At 53.3% G+C, this 19,097-nt stretch overlaps 7 protein-coding genes across 7 annotated transcripts; 2 read left to right on the top strand and 5 right to left on the bottom strand.

The window, feature by feature from the left end:
• Window positions 1-854: 854 nt before the first annotated feature.
• PG985_005585 (uncharacterized protein) lies at window positions 855-6,531 on the top strand (the record flags this gene model as incomplete). The annotated part of the gene is made up of 2 exons (XM_066825354.1): window positions 855-1,145; window positions 6,520-6,531. The coding sequence occupies 2 exons, from the start codon at window positions 855-857 to the stop codon at window positions 6,529-6,531; spliced, it is 303 nt and encodes a 100-aa protein (XP_066688514.1).
• Window positions 6,532-7,198: 667 nt separating this feature from the next.
• Window positions 7,199-8,006, bottom strand: PG985_005584 (uncharacterized protein; the record flags this gene model as incomplete). The annotated part of the gene is made up of 2 exons (XM_066825353.1): window positions 7,199-7,858; window positions 7,905-8,006. 2 exons carry the CDS (start codon window positions 8,004-8,006, stop codon window positions 7,199-7,201), a joined length of 762 nt encoding a protein of 253 aa, XP_066688513.1.
• Window positions 8,007-9,001: 995 nt separating this feature from the next.
• PG985_005583 (uncharacterized protein) lies at window positions 9,002-9,324 on the bottom strand (the record flags this gene model as incomplete). The annotated part of the gene is made up of 2 exons (XM_066825352.1): window positions 9,002-9,145; window positions 9,190-9,324. The coding sequence occupies 2 exons, from the start codon at window positions 9,322-9,324 to the stop codon at window positions 9,002-9,004; spliced, it is 279 nt and encodes a 92-aa protein (XP_066688512.1).
• A 229-nt stretch (window positions 9,325-9,553) lies between these two features.
• PG985_005582 (uncharacterized protein) lies at window positions 9,554-10,226 on the bottom strand (the record flags this gene model as incomplete). The annotated part of the gene is made up of 2 exons (XM_066825351.1): window positions 9,554-9,988; window positions 10,044-10,226. 2 exons carry the CDS (start codon window positions 10,224-10,226, stop codon window positions 9,554-9,556), a joined length of 618 nt encoding a protein of 205 aa, XP_066688511.1.
• A 5,568-nt stretch (window positions 10,227-15,794) lies between these two features.
• PG985_005581 (conidiation-specific protein 10) lies at window positions 15,795-16,164 on the top strand (the record flags this gene model as incomplete). Its single annotated transcript, XM_066825350.1, has 3 exons — window positions 15,795-15,838; window positions 15,894-15,981; window positions 16,054-16,164. The coding sequence occupies 3 exons, from the start codon at window positions 15,795-15,797 to the stop codon at window positions 16,162-16,164; spliced, it is 243 nt and encodes an 80-aa protein (XP_066688510.1).
• Window positions 16,165-16,733: 569 nt separating this feature from the next.
• On the bottom strand, window positions 16,734-16,913 carry PG985_005580 (uncharacterized protein; the record flags this gene model as incomplete). Its single annotated transcript, XM_066825349.1, has 1 exon — window positions 16,734-16,913. The coding sequence occupies one exon, from the start codon at window positions 16,911-16,913 to the stop codon at window positions 16,734-16,736; it is 180 nt and encodes a 59-aa protein (XP_066688509.1).
• Window positions 16,914-17,091: 178 nt separating this feature from the next.
• PG985_005579 (NAD(P)-binding protein) lies at window positions 17,092-18,325 on the bottom strand (the record flags this gene model as incomplete). Its single annotated transcript, XM_066825348.1, is given in 6 exon segments — window positions 17,092-17,289; window positions 17,305-17,320; window positions 17,388-17,472; window positions 17,531-17,621; window positions 17,687-17,798; window positions 17,859-18,325. 6 exon segments carry the CDS (start codon window positions 18,323-18,325, stop codon window positions 17,092-17,094), a joined length of 969 nt encoding a protein of 322 aa, XP_066688508.1.
• Window positions 18,326-19,097: the final 772 nt, after the last annotated feature.

Genomic DNA, 19,097 nt, shown 5'->3' with positions numbered 1-19,097 from the left:
CCTTGTTGCTGGCTTACTGATGGCATAATGACCAAGACCGACGGCGTTCGTGTGCTCCTTTCGTGAAACAATCCTCGAATGCGCTTTCCCGTGCCCCGTAACAGCCCCTGTCTAGTAGATCGAGTCTTGATTCAAGTTGACTATCCGGGGCCATGGAAGAGGTGGAGGCCGTCCCGGGGCTTGCACCCATGAGCTGCGATGTCTTCTGTCCAGGAGACCTCCGTGGATATTGCCCTATTGGTCCGAGTTCTGGACATACTTCCTCAATGATTTGCGATCAGGACCTCGACTTCACCGACGTATTTGGAGGCCCTATACACTCAGTCGACTTTCTCGAAGTAACAGATCCCATTCATTTGCTTTCATACCCTTCGCTTGATTCCGCGACACAATCGCCATCTATTCCTGTGCTATCATTCACGGTGGCCAATGGGGCCTGCGAGCTCTCGTCCCAGCCGGAAGCGGTAGAGGGCCACTCCTTGGTCGTTTCCGGTACAACCTCGCCATCGAACATGCATAGCTACAGAGGTATGGGGGCGGTTGTGTCAACGCGAAATAATGCGAAGGAGGCAGCCTACACGGATGGTGCTCCCATCCCCGTGTGCACGATCCCGAAGGCAGCCCATATGTGCGACTTCGCCGGATGCAAGAACAAGACGGCTTTCAAGAGACGCGAGCACCTCCAGAGACACCAGAAAACGTGTGTTCTATTTAGCCCACTTCTCGTCCCTTCCAAATATCCCTTACTAACAGCCTACTGTAGGAAACACGGTCTCGGCCCAAACTGTCCCATCTGGGGGGGCGAGTTTCCCAAGCCGCAGCATCTCGCAGACAACGCGATATGGAAGGCCGCAATGACCAACCTCACGGCTACCTTCGATGCGGTGGACCAAACGGCCGCTAATTATAGCTACACCCTCCAGCTCTTCTCCACGAACCCAGGACCGCCGATCCTGTTTGAGCGGTTCCATACCGCTCAGGACCTGCCTAATAACACGACAGGGGTCAAGAAAGTGGACGCCAACACTGTCTTTCGACTTGGGAGTGTCACCAAGATTTTCACTGTCCTCGCCTACTTGGCAGAGACCGGGGAGAAGTACTTCAATCACCCCATCACCGAGTTCATACCTGAGTTGCAGGACATCGTGGACCGCCGTGGAAGCGGACCGGTTGACGAGGTTCGAACCGTGAAATGGGAAGATATTACACACACACACAATTTATTAACGCCCGGGCGGCGAAGCCGAAAGGGCAACTAACGCTAAGCTACTGTACATTCCTACATCGCTTCCTTGTCACCTAGAGCCCTTACATACTCTATTTCAGTAGGTCACTCCATTACTGTCAGCACGTTCCTGTTCGGGATCCCGTGTGTTAGTAGTGTTTCCTGGCAGGCTAGCTTGAAGGCCCTTCTCCAAGTGTCCAGCATCCTATCCTCGGCAACTGAAGCGGCGCCTGCAGTCTGAGGCACGGGTTGTTAGTAGTGGTCGCGTTAGTGAGAAGACTGGTTCCTATCCAGCCGACCTGTCGCCATGGCAAATCGTATCGTCGCTCGTACGGCCTCCATGTCTGGGGCCCAGAATTCATTGTCTGAGGGTGACTTGCCACCCAAGTAAAAGGACAAGTTGCTCCTGTGGGTGTCTGTGCACTGTAGCATCTCTGTTCGGTATGTTGTCCATTTGTTGCATCGGAAGAGGAAGTGTTCCACCGTTTCTCTCGCTCGTCCGCATTCGCACTGGTCTGTCGGTGTCGCTTTGATCTGGTAGAGGTATTCATTCAACCTAGCTTTACCTGTTCGGAGCTGGGCAAGAACGCTGGCTTCTTTCCACGAGAGTCGGTCGTACAGCTGCTTCGTGTGTTTCCCTGGAAGAGCTGTGTCAACGCGCTTGGAGTGTTGCCCGACGCGTTCCGGCAGGCTTGTTGGAGCACTCCGTTTGGCCCATGCAAGATTCAGTGTTGTCGATTTTGCTCCTGGCATCTTGGTCCCTGGTTCGGCACCTAGCCGTGTCGAGGTCTTCGCTTCCTTCTTCGCGCGATCCATTAGTTCGTCCTCTTCATGCGTTGGTAGCCAGGCGACGACGATGTTGTTCCCTTCCCTCCGCAGGCTCGAAATAGCTTGGTAGGCTTGACGGATGTGTCGTTGCCCAGACTGTTGACGTGGCTTCCTCAGTGTAAGGGTCGCTGCTTTGTTCCTCGTCACGAGCAGGATCTTGCGGTACCGGAGCTTCGGCAACGAACGTAGGGTGTCGGCTATAGCGGCTAGCTCTCCCGTGTACGGGTTCTGCTCTGTTCTTTCACCGAGTGTAATGGTGCGGGCCAAGTGCAGGCAGTCCCCTCGAATCGAATTCTGTATTTCGATGGCTGCACCAAAGCCCACTCGCCCGTTCCTGGCTGAGCTGCTCACCGCAATGCGCACCGCCCAGTCGGCACGTTCGACCTTAGCTTTCGCGTCCGACTCCTCCGCGATCGTCCTTATCCGCCTCTCCCACGGGGCTAGTGCGAACGGTTCGATGGTTTCCAGCTCTTCCATGGGTATGTCTTTTAGCAGGTCCGCGACTTGGTAGAATGGCGATCGATGGTATCTCCGGAACTTCCGTATCCGCGCTGTGCTGCTGCGAAGAGGGTTTGTCGGTGGGAGGGTGTGAATGTCCGTCCACATTTTAATTGCCCTCCGCCAAAACCGGTCTTGGACCGCGGCAATGTGGGCCTCGGCTTCCGCCACGCTCGTAGCCACGGTCATGAATGTTCCCACAATCGCCTGAGCCCCTATCCTTTGGATGCGGTGGACGGGTTTCGCTGCCCTGTACCTGCACTCATGCATCCAGACGTTTGACGCGTAATCTACCACCGGCGTCACCGTCGCCGTGAAAAGCTGTCGCGCCGTGGCAGGGGAGAGCCCCTTGAACCGTCTCAGCTCCAGGACGGCCTCCAGCCCTTTGGCCGCGGCTTCGGCGATGTGTTCCTTGTATTTGAGCTTCGTGTCGATGATGACCCCGAGGATCTTGACGTGCTCCCTGGGCCGCACCTCCCGTCCTTTGATGGTGAAGGGTGCCGGGTCGGCTTTGTACGGTTGGCGGGCAAAGTGTATGATGGCTGTCTTGTCCGCTTCGAACGTCGCACCGCTCCTTCTTTCCCACGCGAGGGCGTCGTTGATGATGGCTTCTACCCCTTCGCGGTTGCTCTGCGCCGTTGGGCCTGTGACCCAGGCCGTAAAGTCGTCTACAAAGGCGACACCGCCCCCGTAGCAGTCGATCCGCCGCTGTACCAGATCTGCATTAAAGAAGAGGAACAGGATCGGAGACAGAGGAGAACCTTGGGGCAGACCCGCCTGTGGTAGGCTACGGCTTTCGGGCGTGTGTCCGTTCACCTGAATCGTCGCCGTACGACCTGAGCAGAAAGCGCGGATCCAGCGGAGCAACTGATCTGGTATTCCTCGAGCCTTCATCCTTTGGAGAAGCCTGACGTCGAATACCCCATTGTACGCCCCTTTGACATCGAAGCTTACCAGGCTGAGAACCTTGTGACCTCGCCAAGCAGCGTAGACTTGTTCTTCCAGGAGCATAAGTGCCTGCTCAGCCGACCGTCCTTTCCGGGCGCCGAAGTGGTTGGTTGGAAGGAGCCCAAATGTCTCTACCAGGTACGAAACCCTTTCCGCAATAACCGACTCCATTACCTTTCCGAGTGTGGACAGTAGCGAGATCGGCCTCCAGGCCTTCGCGATCGTGTAGTCTTCTTTGCCGGGCTTTCGGAGAGGGATAATCTTTGCGTGGCGCCATTGGGTTGGTAGCTCCCCTTCCTCCAACGACGTACGGAAAAGTGCGAGTACCCGTTGCTTGACCACCGGCCACACTTCTTTCCAGACGGCCACCGGCAGGCCGTCCTCCCCGGGTGCTTTCCAGGACTTGGCTGCGAATAGCTGCCGCTCGATCTCTTCCATCGTGATCGCGCGCATCTCGATGGGCGCTCTCTGCGGGCGGTCCCCTTCGTCGGCAATCTCGTCCGGAAGCGGGGGGAAGAACTTGGTAAGCAGCTCCTCCGCCTGTTCCGCCTGGTTGGAAGTGCTCGTCCCGTCTGCTCGGGCGAGCTGGGGGACTTTCCCGAATGCCGTGTCGTCGCCCGCTTTGAGGTACTTTGCTGCCTTCCAGATGTTGTCGTTGTCGGCGAGGAACTCGTTCCAGTGCTTCTTCTTTTGCTGCCGGATGGCATCGTGGTACTGTTTTGCGGCACCTTTCGCCGTTACTTCTAGGTCACTCCTAGTGCATCCTGCCCTCCTCTCGGCCCGGGTTCGGTTTCTCCAATACGTGTGAATGCGCCGGAGTTGTGTTAGGTCCGTTGTCCACCATCGTTTCGCGTACGGCGATGGTTTGGCTTTAGGAGTCAGTGCGTGCACTGCTTCCAGGACGACTCCCATCAGCCGGTCAGTCTGTTGTTGGACCGTGCCGCCCGTGGGCGTCGTAGCCAATGCCGCTGCGATCCGGGTGTTGATGTCCTTCTATGGGGCGTTCTTGAAGAGAAGTCGTTCCTGGCTCTCTGCCGCTGGTGTGGCCATTTCCAAGACTGCCTCGATGGTCCGGTGGTCAGACCCATGTTCCGTGTCGGGCACCCTGCACTTGACTAACGAATCTTTCATCTCTTCCGATGCGAGGACGAGGTCGATGGTTGTGCTATAGGCTCCTCCACTCCACGTTTTCGTACCCCGCGGGAGCAGACTGTTGAGGCCGAATTCGGCCATGAAATGAATAATCGGATCCGCCTCTCCTTGCTTTTCCAGCCGTCCCTCCTCTCCGCCCCAGAGCTGGTCATGCCGGTTGAAGTCCCCCGTGATAACCACCTCTACTACTGCCCCCGTCTTGCTTCTCACTGCCTCAATAGCAGTGCGCAGCTTTCTGCACGCTCCTTGGAGCGCGGGGGGATCCTCCACAGGGACGTAAACGGACGCCACAGAGACCGCATGTTCCGGCAGCCGCACGACTGCTGCGGTGATGTCTGGGGACCTAACCGGGACCTGTTCCGCTTCCACCTCCTTGCTGACCCAGAGCATGGTCCGGATCGGCCATCTCCCTTCTCTCCGAACTGGCGGAACCATCTTGACCCACCTATGGTGTCCCATCGGTGTCGTCAGGAGCCGCCCCTGCGCCATCCTCGCGTGAGGCTCTTGAATCGAAATTACTGTCACGTACTGTACATCTTCATCGTTGAGGAGGCCGTCGTGTACGGGTCCTTGCTTCCTTACGTTGTTTTGAATGATGCGAAACGGTCTAGCCATGGTTCGATGGGTACAGCTTCGGACAGTGTCGGCTAAATGACTCGTGTGGTCCTCCACACGGGACGCACTTCAGAACGGTTGCTTCACAGCCATGGTGATTGTGTCCCTGCTTTGCGCATCGTCCGCAGGCCTGGGCGTTTTTGCACTGGAATGCCTTGTGTCCCACCTGCTGGCAGTTGTAACACTGCTCCGGGCGCTCTCGTCGCTCGAATACCCTCGTGTAGCCCGACTCGCCTCCGGCGTAAAAGAAACCCTCCTCGAGGAACTTCCGCGCCTCGGCGGCCTTCGTCAGGTAGACGACCATGGAACCGTATGCCTTCCCGTTGTCCTTCCGGCTCAGCCATGCCACCTTGGCGACTGTCGTCTCGTTCTCTTGTCCGAATGCCTCGGCCGCTCCGTCCCGGATCCCATCGTTTTCGTTGAGGACTGCTGTGCGCCTGACGCTATCCACCTTAATTGGGTATAGTTCATCTCGCAGGACGCGAGCTCCTGACGCGTTCGTTTTCTCGGCGGCTTGCTTGACTAGTCGGTGCTCGGTCTCATCTCGGCAGACGATTTTGATGCGTTGGGGCTTCCTGGGGTCTACAGTCACGGCACGGCATCGCCAGTCCTTCTGTTCTCCCGTCGCTCGTATCTCCTTCTCAATCGCGGCTCGAACCGTTTGGGCGGTCACAGCCGCCCGTTTATCGTCCATCCGGGAGGTGTCAATCGTGCAGTACAAAGTATCAGTGAACGTGGAGGGCGTCGTTTTCATCGAGGTAAGCGTGCGTACGTTGCTCGGCTGGCTTGTCGGGGGCGTGCGTGCGACTCGCGCGTAGGAGGCCTGAGGGCTCGTCTGGGTGCTGCCGGCGAGGGCCGCGCCGTTCCTGAGTTCTTCCAATTGCTGGGTGACATTTTGAAGCTCGGCGGTGAGCTGCTGGATGATTGCCTGCTGGTTGTTGATGATCTCTTTCAGGTCTCGGACCTCGTTACGAGAGTTGGCCACGAGCTCGTAGATGCGCTGCAGCACCTCCGGGTCGATGGACACGTTGTTGCTCGGGCTTGTCTCCGGTCCATTGTCGCTTACATTCGAGAGTAGGGCTTCTCGTGCTTTAGCGCTGGGGTGAGGCGCAGCCCCTCGAACAGGACGGACGAGCGACTGGTAAGACCATTGCCCGCGGGAGAAGCTGTGCTCGGGGGCATGACTCGTGCTCACCGACGCACCGCTCTGCAGCTTCTCTGCTTCTACCTTCCCAAGACCGACCGATTCCTAGCCAATGGGCTGAGGTGCGCAACAGGCTTATGCGACAGGACTCCAAGGCACCCCAACAGCGAACATGGACCCTGCGGGGTGCTGTTCCACTCTAGTAGCGCCTTATCGATCGGTCCACAGCCGACAGCTCTGTCCCTGGCGGCTCCACTCGTCGCTGCTCTTGACGCATCGTAGAGCACGACGCGACAGGAGGACGGCGACCCGGCAGCCTGCATGCGACTCGTAGGGGTCTATCGTGTGACTCCGGGAGGTACCAGCACGCCATGGGTTTAGTCTACTGCGTGTTGTAAGGAAAAGACAGGCACTGTAGGAAACGCGCCGTAGACGCGTTAGTCGAGACATGTGGGTGGAGGGCCAGCCGCTGCCCTAAGGCAAACTTTTGTGGCATCGTCTTGTTTTCGTGCTGTAAGCTGCTTGTGCAGCACGCTGCGCCCGCCATGGACGTGGTGTCGAATACACTCGCAAACTGGGACTGGACAAGCACAGTGATAACCACAATAATCACAAGTCAAATACAAGAGCACACACAATGAATCATTCATTCAAAACAATAGTACCATTCCATAAGTTGACGACTATGGTCCCGAGGTCGTAGCATCGACTCGTACGGCTTTCTATGTGGAACGTATTGATCTTCGACACCTTCGTATGTAGCGGAAGAGGAGAGCAACCCATTCCGCTTAGTATGGGAGGACTGGTGGCTGTGGATCAAACCGCCGATTTGCAACGCCTTGGGAGGCTGTGAGCTGTGATAGCCTTCTCTTGCCGAATGTAACCGTCACTATCCAGTTCCATACGAATACACAGAGAAACGCGGCCAGAAGGAGGAACATGATAGCAAGAGGGCCGAGAATGGAAAAGACGGTGAACCCATACGACGCCGCTTGGAACGCTTCGTTCGTGGCAAGCGATGTCGCAAGGCCGACTTGCATAGCCGTGAGTACCACAGCAATGTAGACCGTCGCTGAGGCCAACCATGCAAAGTTGTCGCGAAAGAAGTCTCCGTAGCGATTCCAAGGCGGCATGTACGCGGTGCCGGAGGCCAGGTATTGCAGCTTGTTCAATCGGCTTAAGCGCAGCTCGCCGTAATAGAAGCGCTCATCAATTCCATCGTAGATTCGGTGTGCAAGAAGTTCCGCCACAAAGCGTCTCCAGTCAGCCCAGTCGACCTTTTGGGGTAGCAGATTTTTGTCCAGTGCGAGAGAGAAGTCGCGCTCGTGGCCGGTTAGTGCGGCGTGCCTTTCCTTCCCTTGCCCTCCCGCCGACTCGAGCTCGTCGTACAAAGCCTGCGAGCTCCTGCAGTCGTACGGCGGGCAGCTGCTGCAGGGAGGCAAGAAGGACTATCGAGAGAGTCGAGAGGTGCATTCAGTCCTATGATAATGAGACGTTCTGGCCGGTGCCTGTCTCTTTCGCAGAGTGCAACAGGATGATGACCACGATCGACCAGCCCCCGCAGGGCCATCCGGGCCCGGGCGCTGCTAAAACCATTGGTGACGACGAGCCGCCACTGGAGGGTACCAACTTCTAGCCAACGGACGGAACCCGCTGAATGGCCGTGGTGACTTCGCGTAAGTTGAAACTGATCATCCATTTCTCACGTAGCATGATTTTGGCTACATCCGTAAAGCCACCCTTCTATCTCGAACATGTAATCATTTCCTCCAGGTGTAGGTCTGTTCGATTTTGTATATGCTAACGATGGATAGAGAAACGGTCAGCCACAGAAGCTCTGACTAGAGAGGTTTTACTTGTAACCTGTACCAGCAACTAAAGTTCGAGCCACCGAAAGTCAGGTTTTGCCATGCTATTACTCGGCGCAGGTTGAATGTATCCTTTGGATATAGTATCTCCTACTGAGAATCGGGGTTGGATATAAAGGAAAGCATGCTGGTTCATAGCTGATCTCTTCATCCGGAGGGCCGCCTCCAGGATATATCAAGATAGCATGCTAAGTAGTCACTCGTTATATGAAATTGTATGCATTATCTACATGATCTGCCACGAAGCCCATCTCTTACCAAAGACGCGCTCCTTCGTAATGTGCATGGCTTAACTTAATCCACGCAAAAGATGAGAAACTAGCACCATCCTCTCCTTAAAGATCTCTATTGACGGCTACACTGATGCTGTAAATTTCAATGAGCATGCGTATGAGATGTGAAAGGCACTGGACCAGCACGCCGTAGTCCTGAAGAAGTCATGTGAAAAGGGGTCATGCGAAACGAAGGACTTGTTGTTTTTAACTGGGGCTGTAGTGCCAACCATGATGCACTGAAGTGGGGCTCACATCGGGGCTTCGATCTTGGTCGATAAGTGTAGTCAGACCTTATTAACCTCTTCACCATTGAGAGCAAAACAAGCTTCAAAATGCAACAACACAAACGGTTCAAGAACTGGTTCGTTAGCATCAAGCAGAAATGCCTAGAAAGGTCTGTTCTTAGGGGTTGTTGACCTCTTTAGAAGCATGAGAACTGATGATAAGGTCATAGGTCCGAGTGCCCGCTGACCGCGAGGCCAATCGCCAGAGCCAGCAACAGGCGCGTTAACGTCAGCGCGAGTATGTCGCCAGTCTGGAGAAGAGACTGGCTGAGCATGAGAGCCGCGGAGTTCAGGCCACTATTGGGCCACTATTGGGGTCTAGAAGGCGGCTCGTGCCGTTGCCGCTACGAACGAGAAGCTCCTCGCATTGCTGAGGATCCATGGCGTACAGGATGCTGAGATCGATGCTTTTCTCCGGGAGCCAGTCACAGGCGAGCAAAATATGGCCTCGGATGCCTCGTCTGGTGTCTTTGACCGTGCTGCGCATAGCAGGTCTGGCTCGCTGCGGCCGCCGGTAATCCTGGCGGTTGGGGTGCCGACGGGCCAACAACCATCGGAAATGCACCCCTTGCCCACTCCGCAATCTAGCGAAACCTCTTCGACAAACCCTCCGCAATTAGGAGTTCAATCCTCTCACAGGCTTCCTGGCTGTAGTACCTTGTTGGGAGAGATTGGAGGCTGCGAACAGAAAGTCGATGCTTGCCATGCCAGTCCGCTTACTCAGCCAGCGCTTGGCGAGTCTCACGAGCTTCCCGGGCAGGAGGCATCTTGCGACACCGCGGCCGGTATTCTCTCAGAGGTACAGGGGCTTGATGATCTGTCCAAGGCTCGAATGTTTCTCGGATGCACAACTCGTGGCCCGTGTTCCGTAAGGAACGTGATGACCTTTGCGGGACGAATGTCCGGGGTGAGGAGTGCTCTGAAGGTGAATCTGGGCTGTCGTTGTCGTTCCCCCGAATGACGGATAGGACGACAGACGCATCGCCAGCTGTCCGCAGGAGTCGGAGTATGTCCAAGGCCTCCGCATACGGCGCGAGGTATAAGAGCTCGACGATGTCGACGGCTCCCTGTGCCGCGTCCCGTTTGTCATTGTATACGCACTTCTTGGAGCGTCTGACACAAGAGTGGCAACTCGGCCGAGTCCCATCACACTGGAAACGAATCAGATGATAGATACCCGCAGGGCGAATGTTCGGCTCAACTTACCCGAGTTTTTTTCAAGCGACAAAGATTACAGGCCAGCTGGGTGCCGACCCGTTTCCTCTTGCGCGTCTCGTTGATGACAGCCCTCACTAGTGGGGGTGGAGCAACTAAGGCTGTGTCCGGACCTGGGGCAGCAGAGGTGGTGAAATCGGATGGCAGCAGTCGCACGTATCGCATGGAGTCCATTGCAGCAATTGGGGCATCATGGGGAATCCCGGTAAAGCTAGGGTTGACCAGAGCCCGCTCCATATAAATGGGATTCTGGTGGTCGCCATGTTGAAGTTTCGCACCCCCGCCGCAAGACCGATGACTGCGTTATGCCGTATGCCTTTGGTGGAGCCGAGACCCTACGTCATTTGGTCTCGCATGTCAAGTGTCAAGAAGAAACAAAAGGCAGTCAAAACAGGAGTTTAGGGTTTCTTATTGTTTCAATTGCGTTTGTGTCTCGATTCGTGTTGCTCAACTGCTTAGCTGCAGCTCGTTGACGTGCGCATATGAGAGCCACATGATGCATCCCTAATGCGAAGCTTATGACCCGAAGACCATGTGCAAAGAAAACAACTTAGTGGAAACAACCCAAAACGCTGATTCACGTAATAGCAAAGGACCAACTGCTACCGGGACAACTACAAGCGGGATGATATAATCGTGCATTGGAGGAGGGCATCTGGTGTGAGCTACGTAGTACAGTCTGTTTCATGTATGGGACGCTTTGCAAAGAATTTCGAAAAGTTGAAGCTGGCAAGGATTTTAGCTGGTTGTGGCAGCAAGGTATTACGAATCAATCGTATTACACCCGACAGTCTGGGCACGCTACGTCGAGTGTTTAGCTGGGGCGGACGGGGCGAAGATGGAAGTACGGGTCGTCACGACATCCACGCAGGAAAGAAAATGGGGACGATGCATGCTGCATCTACAAGGCAGCAGTGCCTGGTATGCTCCTAGCTATGTTTCGTAATCCTGACAAGCCCTATGATCTAGGTGATGCCCGGTTTATCATCAAATACCATAAGGTTGCGGTATGGCCATTTTTGGGACTAGCGGAGCGCTTGGGGCCGCTGCTGGGTATTATTAAATTTACTTGATGTCCAACTCCCTCGCAATTCACTGTAGTGGCCGTAGCGGAGCATGATAGTGATCAACCCCGCTACTGGTAGCGCTAGCGAGCAACGCCAGGCCAGAAGCCAGGCGTCGAATGCCACTGAAAAATGGAATTCCTAGAGAGGTACTCCGTACTGGAGCCCCCAATGGTCGCTCTCGGACTGCGACTTGGCCCTTTGGACCTTTTGTCCTCCCCAGCTGTCCGGGTCCGAGTCAATCCAACCAGACGGGACTGGCCAATGACACGTTAGGAGAGATGGACTGGGCTGGCGGAACCGATGCGGACCTTGACCAAAACCCTGACGTCCACGAGCATGAGCAACCCTGCTCCAGCCCCGCTCTGCCGCGCTTGACTGTCGCCTCCAAAACCGGTTTCTCCACCGAGTAACGGCTTACTGGACTCATGCACCAAAGCTCGTTGCGGTCCAAGATGGAAGATCGCATGCATATTCCAGGCAACGGATACCAACTACTTACCAATTATAAAATGGCTACCGGAGGCAGTCCGAGTCTGCGTACGCGTTGTCGATTGGTGCTGTTTTTCGTCATTGTCTCCACCACCTGCTGTTATTGCATCTTACTTTTGCCCCACGGCAAGGTTAACCAGGCGTGCAGGCTGATTTACCATATTGGTCTTGCTCCTCACAACCTTAGCATTGCGTCGGACTAAAAGCTCAAAGATCTAGCTATCTAGCGTTTGGCTAGCTATCCATTGTAGTACCCCACGTTTGTTTGAGGTACGTACCTTTCAGCGCCAAGGTACGACTGGGCCCTGAAAAAGCGAAACCATTTCGAATTCCACTGTACTCTTTTTAGGTTGCGCGCGCATTCGCAATGCATACTGGATTAAGGTGGCTGAGGAGAATTGAAACGGTTTCTGGTTCCTTAAATACAGTTCTTGGATCATGATTCCCGAATCTCAATTCATGCCTTGTAGTTCCTGGATCGCGGTTCCTATATCACGGTTCCTAGATCCAGGTTCCTGCATCACGGTGGTAATAGATTTGGAATGGTAGCAGAGCCCCTCACTTACAAAACCCGACTCTCAATAGACATCAGAGAACGCCGATACCGCCGCTACTGAGCTGTATTGCAAGAACAGCAACTTTTGCATAGAAAGGACAAGCATAAGTCTTTGCCACCCACTGTAGTTATGAATGGAGGAATTCATGTCTGGATTATAAGGATGAATAGCCTGTATTTCCACTGCGATACAAGGTGCCAACAGTGCAGCGATAAGAAAAAGGAGACATTCATGTAGTGCCGAGTGTGTAAAGAAAAAAAATCGAATACTATGCCAAGCAATCAAGATCCAGATGATCAATCCCTCGCCTTGCGAGACTGCTCCTCATGTTCACGTAGCAGCCGCTTGCTGATCGATCTCTCGGCTACCCATCCTTCTTCCTTAAGAGGACGATCCTTCCAATGCAGCTTGCCTGAAGAGATATTATGCTGCAATCCCGATGCAAGATCTAACAAGGAGTGTGCATGCATTCCACCTCCCGGGTAAGTCAGGATTCTGGCTTATTTATTACCACGGAAGCTCGTACCTCTAACTACCGTACAGGAGACATGAGATTTGATTTCACTACTTCATAGTGATCCATTACTACTCTTCAAGAGATAACTTTAGTTATTTCCATGGTTTAGTTACATCATCTCTATCGAACCTACTTTCTTGAAACCCGGATTTGCTACAGTTAATATCTTTTCATAATAGCTCAATGAGTAAAATGAGGTTGGGCTATAACGCCAGAAGGGAGGACTTGTACACACGGTATATCTGGCACATTCTACTTAGGTATTGGGGGATTTTATTGTTTGATTTTCTTTAACAGTTGGATCAATATACACATTCATTTCCTCAATTGCCGCTTCTGTCAACTACCAAGACGTCAAATCGCCCCACCGGCATTACTGCGGAGCGCCGAGGTCGCTGCTACTTACCGCATAAGACAGCTCACCCCTCAACGAGCCCCCCTAAACGAGCCGGTATTTCTGACAGCCCCTGAATCGCGCCCTCATCCCATCCGCATATAAATAAGTCAGTTCTTACCGCCTAAGCAATTAAACCACACCGATCGATTCGTTCTTTCTTTTTCTTTTTCAGCAACCTCATAGTAAACGAGTCAGACTTGCAGGCTGCGATTCAGGACGTCACGAGTGGCCTCTCGCTTAGAAAAGCAGCCAAGAAGAACCATGTCGGTCGTGCGACGCTGACCGAGCACTTAGAGGGCCGGAAGTGGCAGCAACAGGCTCGGGAGGACCGGCAGCTCCTAACTATCACAGAAGAGTCGCGCATTGAGGCCTGGGTCATCACTCAGACAACACTAGAAGTCGCACCTCCGCACATCGTGGTCAGAATGTTCGCTCAGCGAATACTTAAAGCCAATAGTGACCACCGCATTCTTAAGAAGGGCTGGATCACCAATTTCTTGCATAAACCTCTATCTATCGGTTCTAGTATTTCAAGGAGAATGGACTTTATGCGCGCCAATGCCACCACCAAGGCCAGCATTCGAGAGTTTCTCCACCGGCTCAGGAGGATATAATCAAGCATACCCCCCCTTTCACATTAGAACATAGACGAGATCGGCTGTTAACCCGGTGCCGGCAATAACTAGATAGTCGTTAGGCTTTAAGGTATAAAGAGAATCCTCGTCAAGAGCTCTCCTAACCGCGAATAGGTTACAGCAGTCGAGGGCGTTAGTAGCGGAAAACGGGTATCATTGACGCATAAGGATTTCAATTTGCTGTACTTCCGGCGCCAAGGTCTCCTAATACGTACAATGTGGGCTAACTATCCGATCTCCGTCCGCCATGGCCCTGTATGATTAATTCGGCCCTTCTCGGAGATGGCATGGAGTTAGCCAGAGGACATCATCACCGATAGAGCGAACTCTGCAGAGAGTGATGTTGCGGGCCTTGTGAAGTAGTTGCTCGACATGTGACCTTTGCCGGTTGACCGCAGTGTCGAGGGGCTAGTCCAGCCTTGTTTGGAGAGGGCAAAGGGTAGTTGTACGCAGAGCAATGCTCCTGTGTTGGAAACCCGCATGCAGAATCTAGAGATTTCGGCAAGGCACACTGAGACATCTTACTAGAGTACGGGAAACAAACCGCACGAGCTGGCCGGGAGAATGGTTGGTAGAATATAGGGAATAAAACTTTACCTAGATTGAAATTGGGCAATTGAACCATTAGCACCGTATAATCTACGACTGAAGTACTCACTGCACTCATTGGCTTGGTACCGCGAAGTACAGTTGCCAGAAAGAGACGGTGCAGTACTGACGGTGCCTTCCATCTTGCGAAGGGAGAGATTTCTTGACTAGAAAGTGCTTCTTCGTAGCCGCGCGAAGGTATCCTACTAATCTCTGCATTCGGATTGCGGACATCATGCTGGTGTAGCCTTTCTGACGTACAGGAGTGTAGAATGGTTAAGCTGCGGTAGGGGAGAGAGAGCTGCTGATGGCGCCGCCGGTCCAAATGAGCAAAGCCAGCGAACAGCAGCAGACTTGGACAGCGAATAGGGACATGATCATACGCCGATACTGTCGCGTCCCCTTTTTGGGTGTGGCGCATTTGTTATCTCAAAAGAGGCACTTCGGCTCCCGTCAATTCACACTGAGCAGCACGCAGAAAAGTGATACTGAGAGACCGAAACAACCATTTCCGGTTCGCACAAGCGTACTCTCCGATTGTGCCGTTTCCCGTGTGGCGTGCCGAGTCCGGATGAATCAGAATCACCCAGTAACATCCAGTGTTGTCTTTCCGCCGCATCAGCTCGAAGACTCCCATAGGCTGTTTCCTGTCCCGGCTTCCATAGTTGCCCGCAGACCTGTTGGCCCGAATGTTGGACAGCGTCGGAAGAGTAGCAATGGCGCACTAACGCTAACGCTACTACTGCAGTGAACCAGGTCCCCTAGAAGCACCATCATTAGCTCGGAGTTCGATTTGCGACCCCGCGTCATTAGAACCAATTGCCCAGCCTTCTGGACCACGCGAGAACTTGTCCTTGTTGAAACGCGCTGAAGAGAAGCAGCAGGAGCAATCCTCGTCAATAACAGGTTTTAGAACCAGATCAGCAGCTGCCTGGTGAGGCCCAACTCAAGCTCATCCTATCATCAACGTTTCATATCCGCAAGCCAGCAGCTTGCTATATCTACCGTTCCACGAGACGCTATTGTAGCTCAATGGACAGTCAGCGACTTATCGCTGTAGAACCAAGCCCTCGAGCTCGGGGATACTGCAACGTCTTCACTCTCGGTGACCCACTTACATCATGAAAATCAGTAGGATATGTAGCAATCAATCGGGTCAGTTTCTTGTTTCTTGCAGCTAGTTCGGCAGTTTCCCCCGCGTCGACGTCAGGTTCAGGCAGATTGACAGGATCTTGCGCAATAGGTTGCAGCGAGACTGAAAACTTGACGTCGTAGATTATGCACCAGCCAACGACATTCAAGCCATGCCAGGGATCGCAATTGTAATATGACGACAAAGCTCGGCATAGGAGGCAAGCATACTCGTGTTCATAATATATTAAGAACTATCTCGGTCTTCCTTCTTCTTCATCATGCCTACATTCGACTTCATTATCAGTTACGCATAACTCGCATTTCTTGTTCGAGAAACATCCACTCCACAGTATCAACAATGCCGCTCACTGAAAACACCAATCCGGGCAACTTTGCCAACCGGTGAGATCCGTCCGGTCCTGATTATTAGAACCTGCACACCAGCTAACCCTGCCAGCCCCAAGGAAGAGGTGCAGGAAATCGCGTCCAAGGGTGGCCAGTCAAGCCACAACTCTGGCTTCGCCAGTATGGATGCCGACAAGCAGGTTCGTACCCATTATAGGAAAATTAGACGAAAAGCATTTAGCGTGATCAATTGCAACTGACAACATCCTCAGCGCGACATAGCGTCTCAGGGAGGGAAGGCCTCCAGTGGGTCCTTTGAGCCTGGCTCCGAAAAGGCACAGGAGGCTGGCCGCAAGGGCGGATCCCACACCAGCACCGAGTAGGTTAAACTCGACCAACAATATGGTGTACGGTGCCCAGAAGCGGGGTTACTACGATACCCCGCTACGGATCGGATACTAAAATGCAGTTACGGAAAGGTTAGGCATTGCAGCAAGCGGATCGCAGATGCTGGAAAAGTTAGCGTGTATCTCTAGAGGAAATACTTGCCATTATTTGCGCCGCGAACGAGTTGTTACGTTACGAAATTTATCAAGTTATGCCTGTGGATATGTCTGGGTCCCAATGAAACGAAAGCTATTCTAACATACCATATTTCACTATTAACATCTTGTTAGGATCGCAAGGCCTCATGTGAGATGTTGTAGGATGTCACGGCAGGTTGGTCAATGGTGGTTTCCGCAAGCCGAAATCGCCCCTCTGCCCGCGCGCCTCCTCGGCTTATTCTTTTGGAAAGCTACCGCAACACAACTCCACTGATTCTGACGTCGCACGTCAATTCATATTAAATGATCTAGCCTCAGGGCAAGATACATGATTACTGTTGACTCTTATTAAGCACCTGGCCACTCCTAACTAAATCTAGCTCTCCCGAGGTGCAACAGTAGTATAATCAACTATTACCAGAGAACTTGCGGAATAAGTCGGCCAGCTTATCCATTGGCACGCTCATCAAGCCCAAAACAGACTCAAATGCAGGATTCTTGCCGGCGCTCGGGTGACTGCGCGACGGCACAAGGTGCTTAGTTCGGCCGAACGTCTTGGCCAACGTCTCCGAATAATGCATGGACATTTGAGTTATATGATACTATAACTCACCAAGGACACACCAAAGACGCTGTGGCTTAGCCTGCGAGCACCAATCTGCAGGTCCTTGCACGCACTCTACATATATGGTCGTTTAGAGTAAACAGGTGTCTTACAGACCTTTGAGAGCCCCAGTGACCGGCGTCAGTTGTCTCGTTATGGTTCTACTTATGAGCCCGCTTTGCCCTCTTTGCTACCGGCTTTATCTCGTCGCGGTACATCTTGAAGAAATCCACCGGCTCAGTGGGGCGGTCGCCTGTCACATTGACAAATGCCGTTGTTGATATGTAATTCGTCTTGCCTTCTTTAACGAGGCTGTAGTACTCCAAGAGGTACTGGAGCTCCGATTGGTCGCTCTCGGACTATGACTTGAGGACCTTTTTGGCCTCGCTCCTGGAAAAAGAATATTAGTAAAGTCCCAGCAGGTGCTCAAACGAACAACGAGAGGTGGCTTGCCTACTCGGAAATGCTCTCGAATTTCATCTCACTGCCCAAAGCCTGGCTCGCAGCTGTCGCAAGTTCCGCGCCAGCGCACAACATTGGCCCTATATGATGATTGTTATGATGATTGAGCTTCGAATTGGCTTTTTCTGCTGGGCTTACCTGTAACGACCATCATCTGACCGCGATGTCTGTCGTCGAATCCATGTTCTCCGCGACCAGTCAAGACGTGGGCCGCCACCTGGGCAACATCCTATATAGAGAACTGGTTATCGCATGCCTCTTCAGCTCATCGGCAGCCAGTGTAGAGTTTCTTACTCCAAGCGCCACGGGCGCGAACTTGTGATTCTCACCGATGGGCAAGGGCAGGACACCCTCTGATTGTGTTTGGGGCGCATACAATAACAAATTCTCGGCATAGAACCCAGCCCTAAAGCCAAATGTCAGCTTGATTTGTCTCGGCTATCTTCTCGTCCGGGCAACTCATTACCGTATTACAACCGGCGAGTGTCCAGTCTCCGTCGAGGCATCTCCCTTCGAAGATAGGAATAAACTCTCTAGTTCAATGAACTCTCGAATGTGTGGCTGCTTCTTGGGATCGGCGTAATCGCAGCCAACGGAACTGATCATACAAACGTTGGGGATGTTAGCCTTCTTTGCGGCATGGATGAGCTCCTCAGTGATGTCCTCCTTGTCACGATGGGCTGGCGGAACGAGACACAGCACGTCGCACTCCGTCTCCTTTAACGTCTTGATCATGTCGCGCATGCGACCCGGCTTGTGTGAGACCAGCTTTCCTCCCAATGCGGTGAACTCCTTGGCTTTACTAGCGGAGTCGTCCAAGGCCAAGCCGACGACGGAGCCAACTTTGGACTTGAACGGATCGCTCAGCAAGAGCTCGGCGATGGTGTAGCCTGTATTGCCATCGACGGCTGTGATACAGACGTGCCTTGACATGGTGTTTTTAGGTATTCAAGTGCAATCTCATAGCTCGAAGGCTGCTTCAAGGTGGTTCCATCTAACTAAGCAGGACACCGACCGTGTTTATAGAGGCGAGGATTGCAATCGTGGTGATTGAATGCAAGGAAATCAGAAACGTGAGGAAAATGCTGTCATGATCCCGTCATCGACCACATCACGTCAACGCCCGTGCGAGTTAATCATATGCATATTCCCAGATTGTGCTGTGAGGAGGTGAGAGAAGTGAATTTGCGGCATGGGGCAAAGGCTCCGAGCCGACGAGAAACCACACCAGAATAAGCAAGCTCTCTTATGCACAGCATAGAATATTACAGTAGCCGGCCCAGTGAGGAGATCACCTGGAATTTGCAACAAGGCAAGTATTGGCTAGATGTGGAGAGTGGAGGTTTTGATTTATCAATTCAAAGAGGAAAGGTGTCGGACTGTCATCAGTACACCGCTTCCGGCGCGGGCCCGCCCGGGGGGGGGGTTGCAAGCTCCCGAATTGCAGCATCAACGCAGTGGCGTTGCACCAGTATTTTCGCCTGTCTATCTCCGCGTCATAACATGGCAAAAGCGACCGACAATAACACGGCATCATGCAGTTATAGAATACGATGCGGTGAAGTTCTGATCACGACCCCAGAGGTGAACACGGGGGCTTGGCCAGCCAACAACGACAAAGTGACGCTCGGGATGCTGTTGAGATAGATGTCTTGATCCATACTGCCCACGACATTTGGAGCGGGAGCTGTTACTTTGGTGGGGC

Source organism: Apiospora marii, assembly GCF_038362585.1.
Source record: "Apiospora marii strain CBS 49790 chromosome Unknown utg000003l_segment0_segment0, whole genome shotgun sequence".
In the NCBI taxonomy this organism is placed as follows: domain Eukaryota; kingdom Fungi; phylum Ascomycota; class Sordariomycetes; order Amphisphaeriales; family Apiosporaceae; genus Apiospora; species Apiospora marii.
The sequence above is the reverse complement of the archived record's forward strand: the minus strand, read 5'-3'. Positions and strand labels throughout refer to the sequence as shown.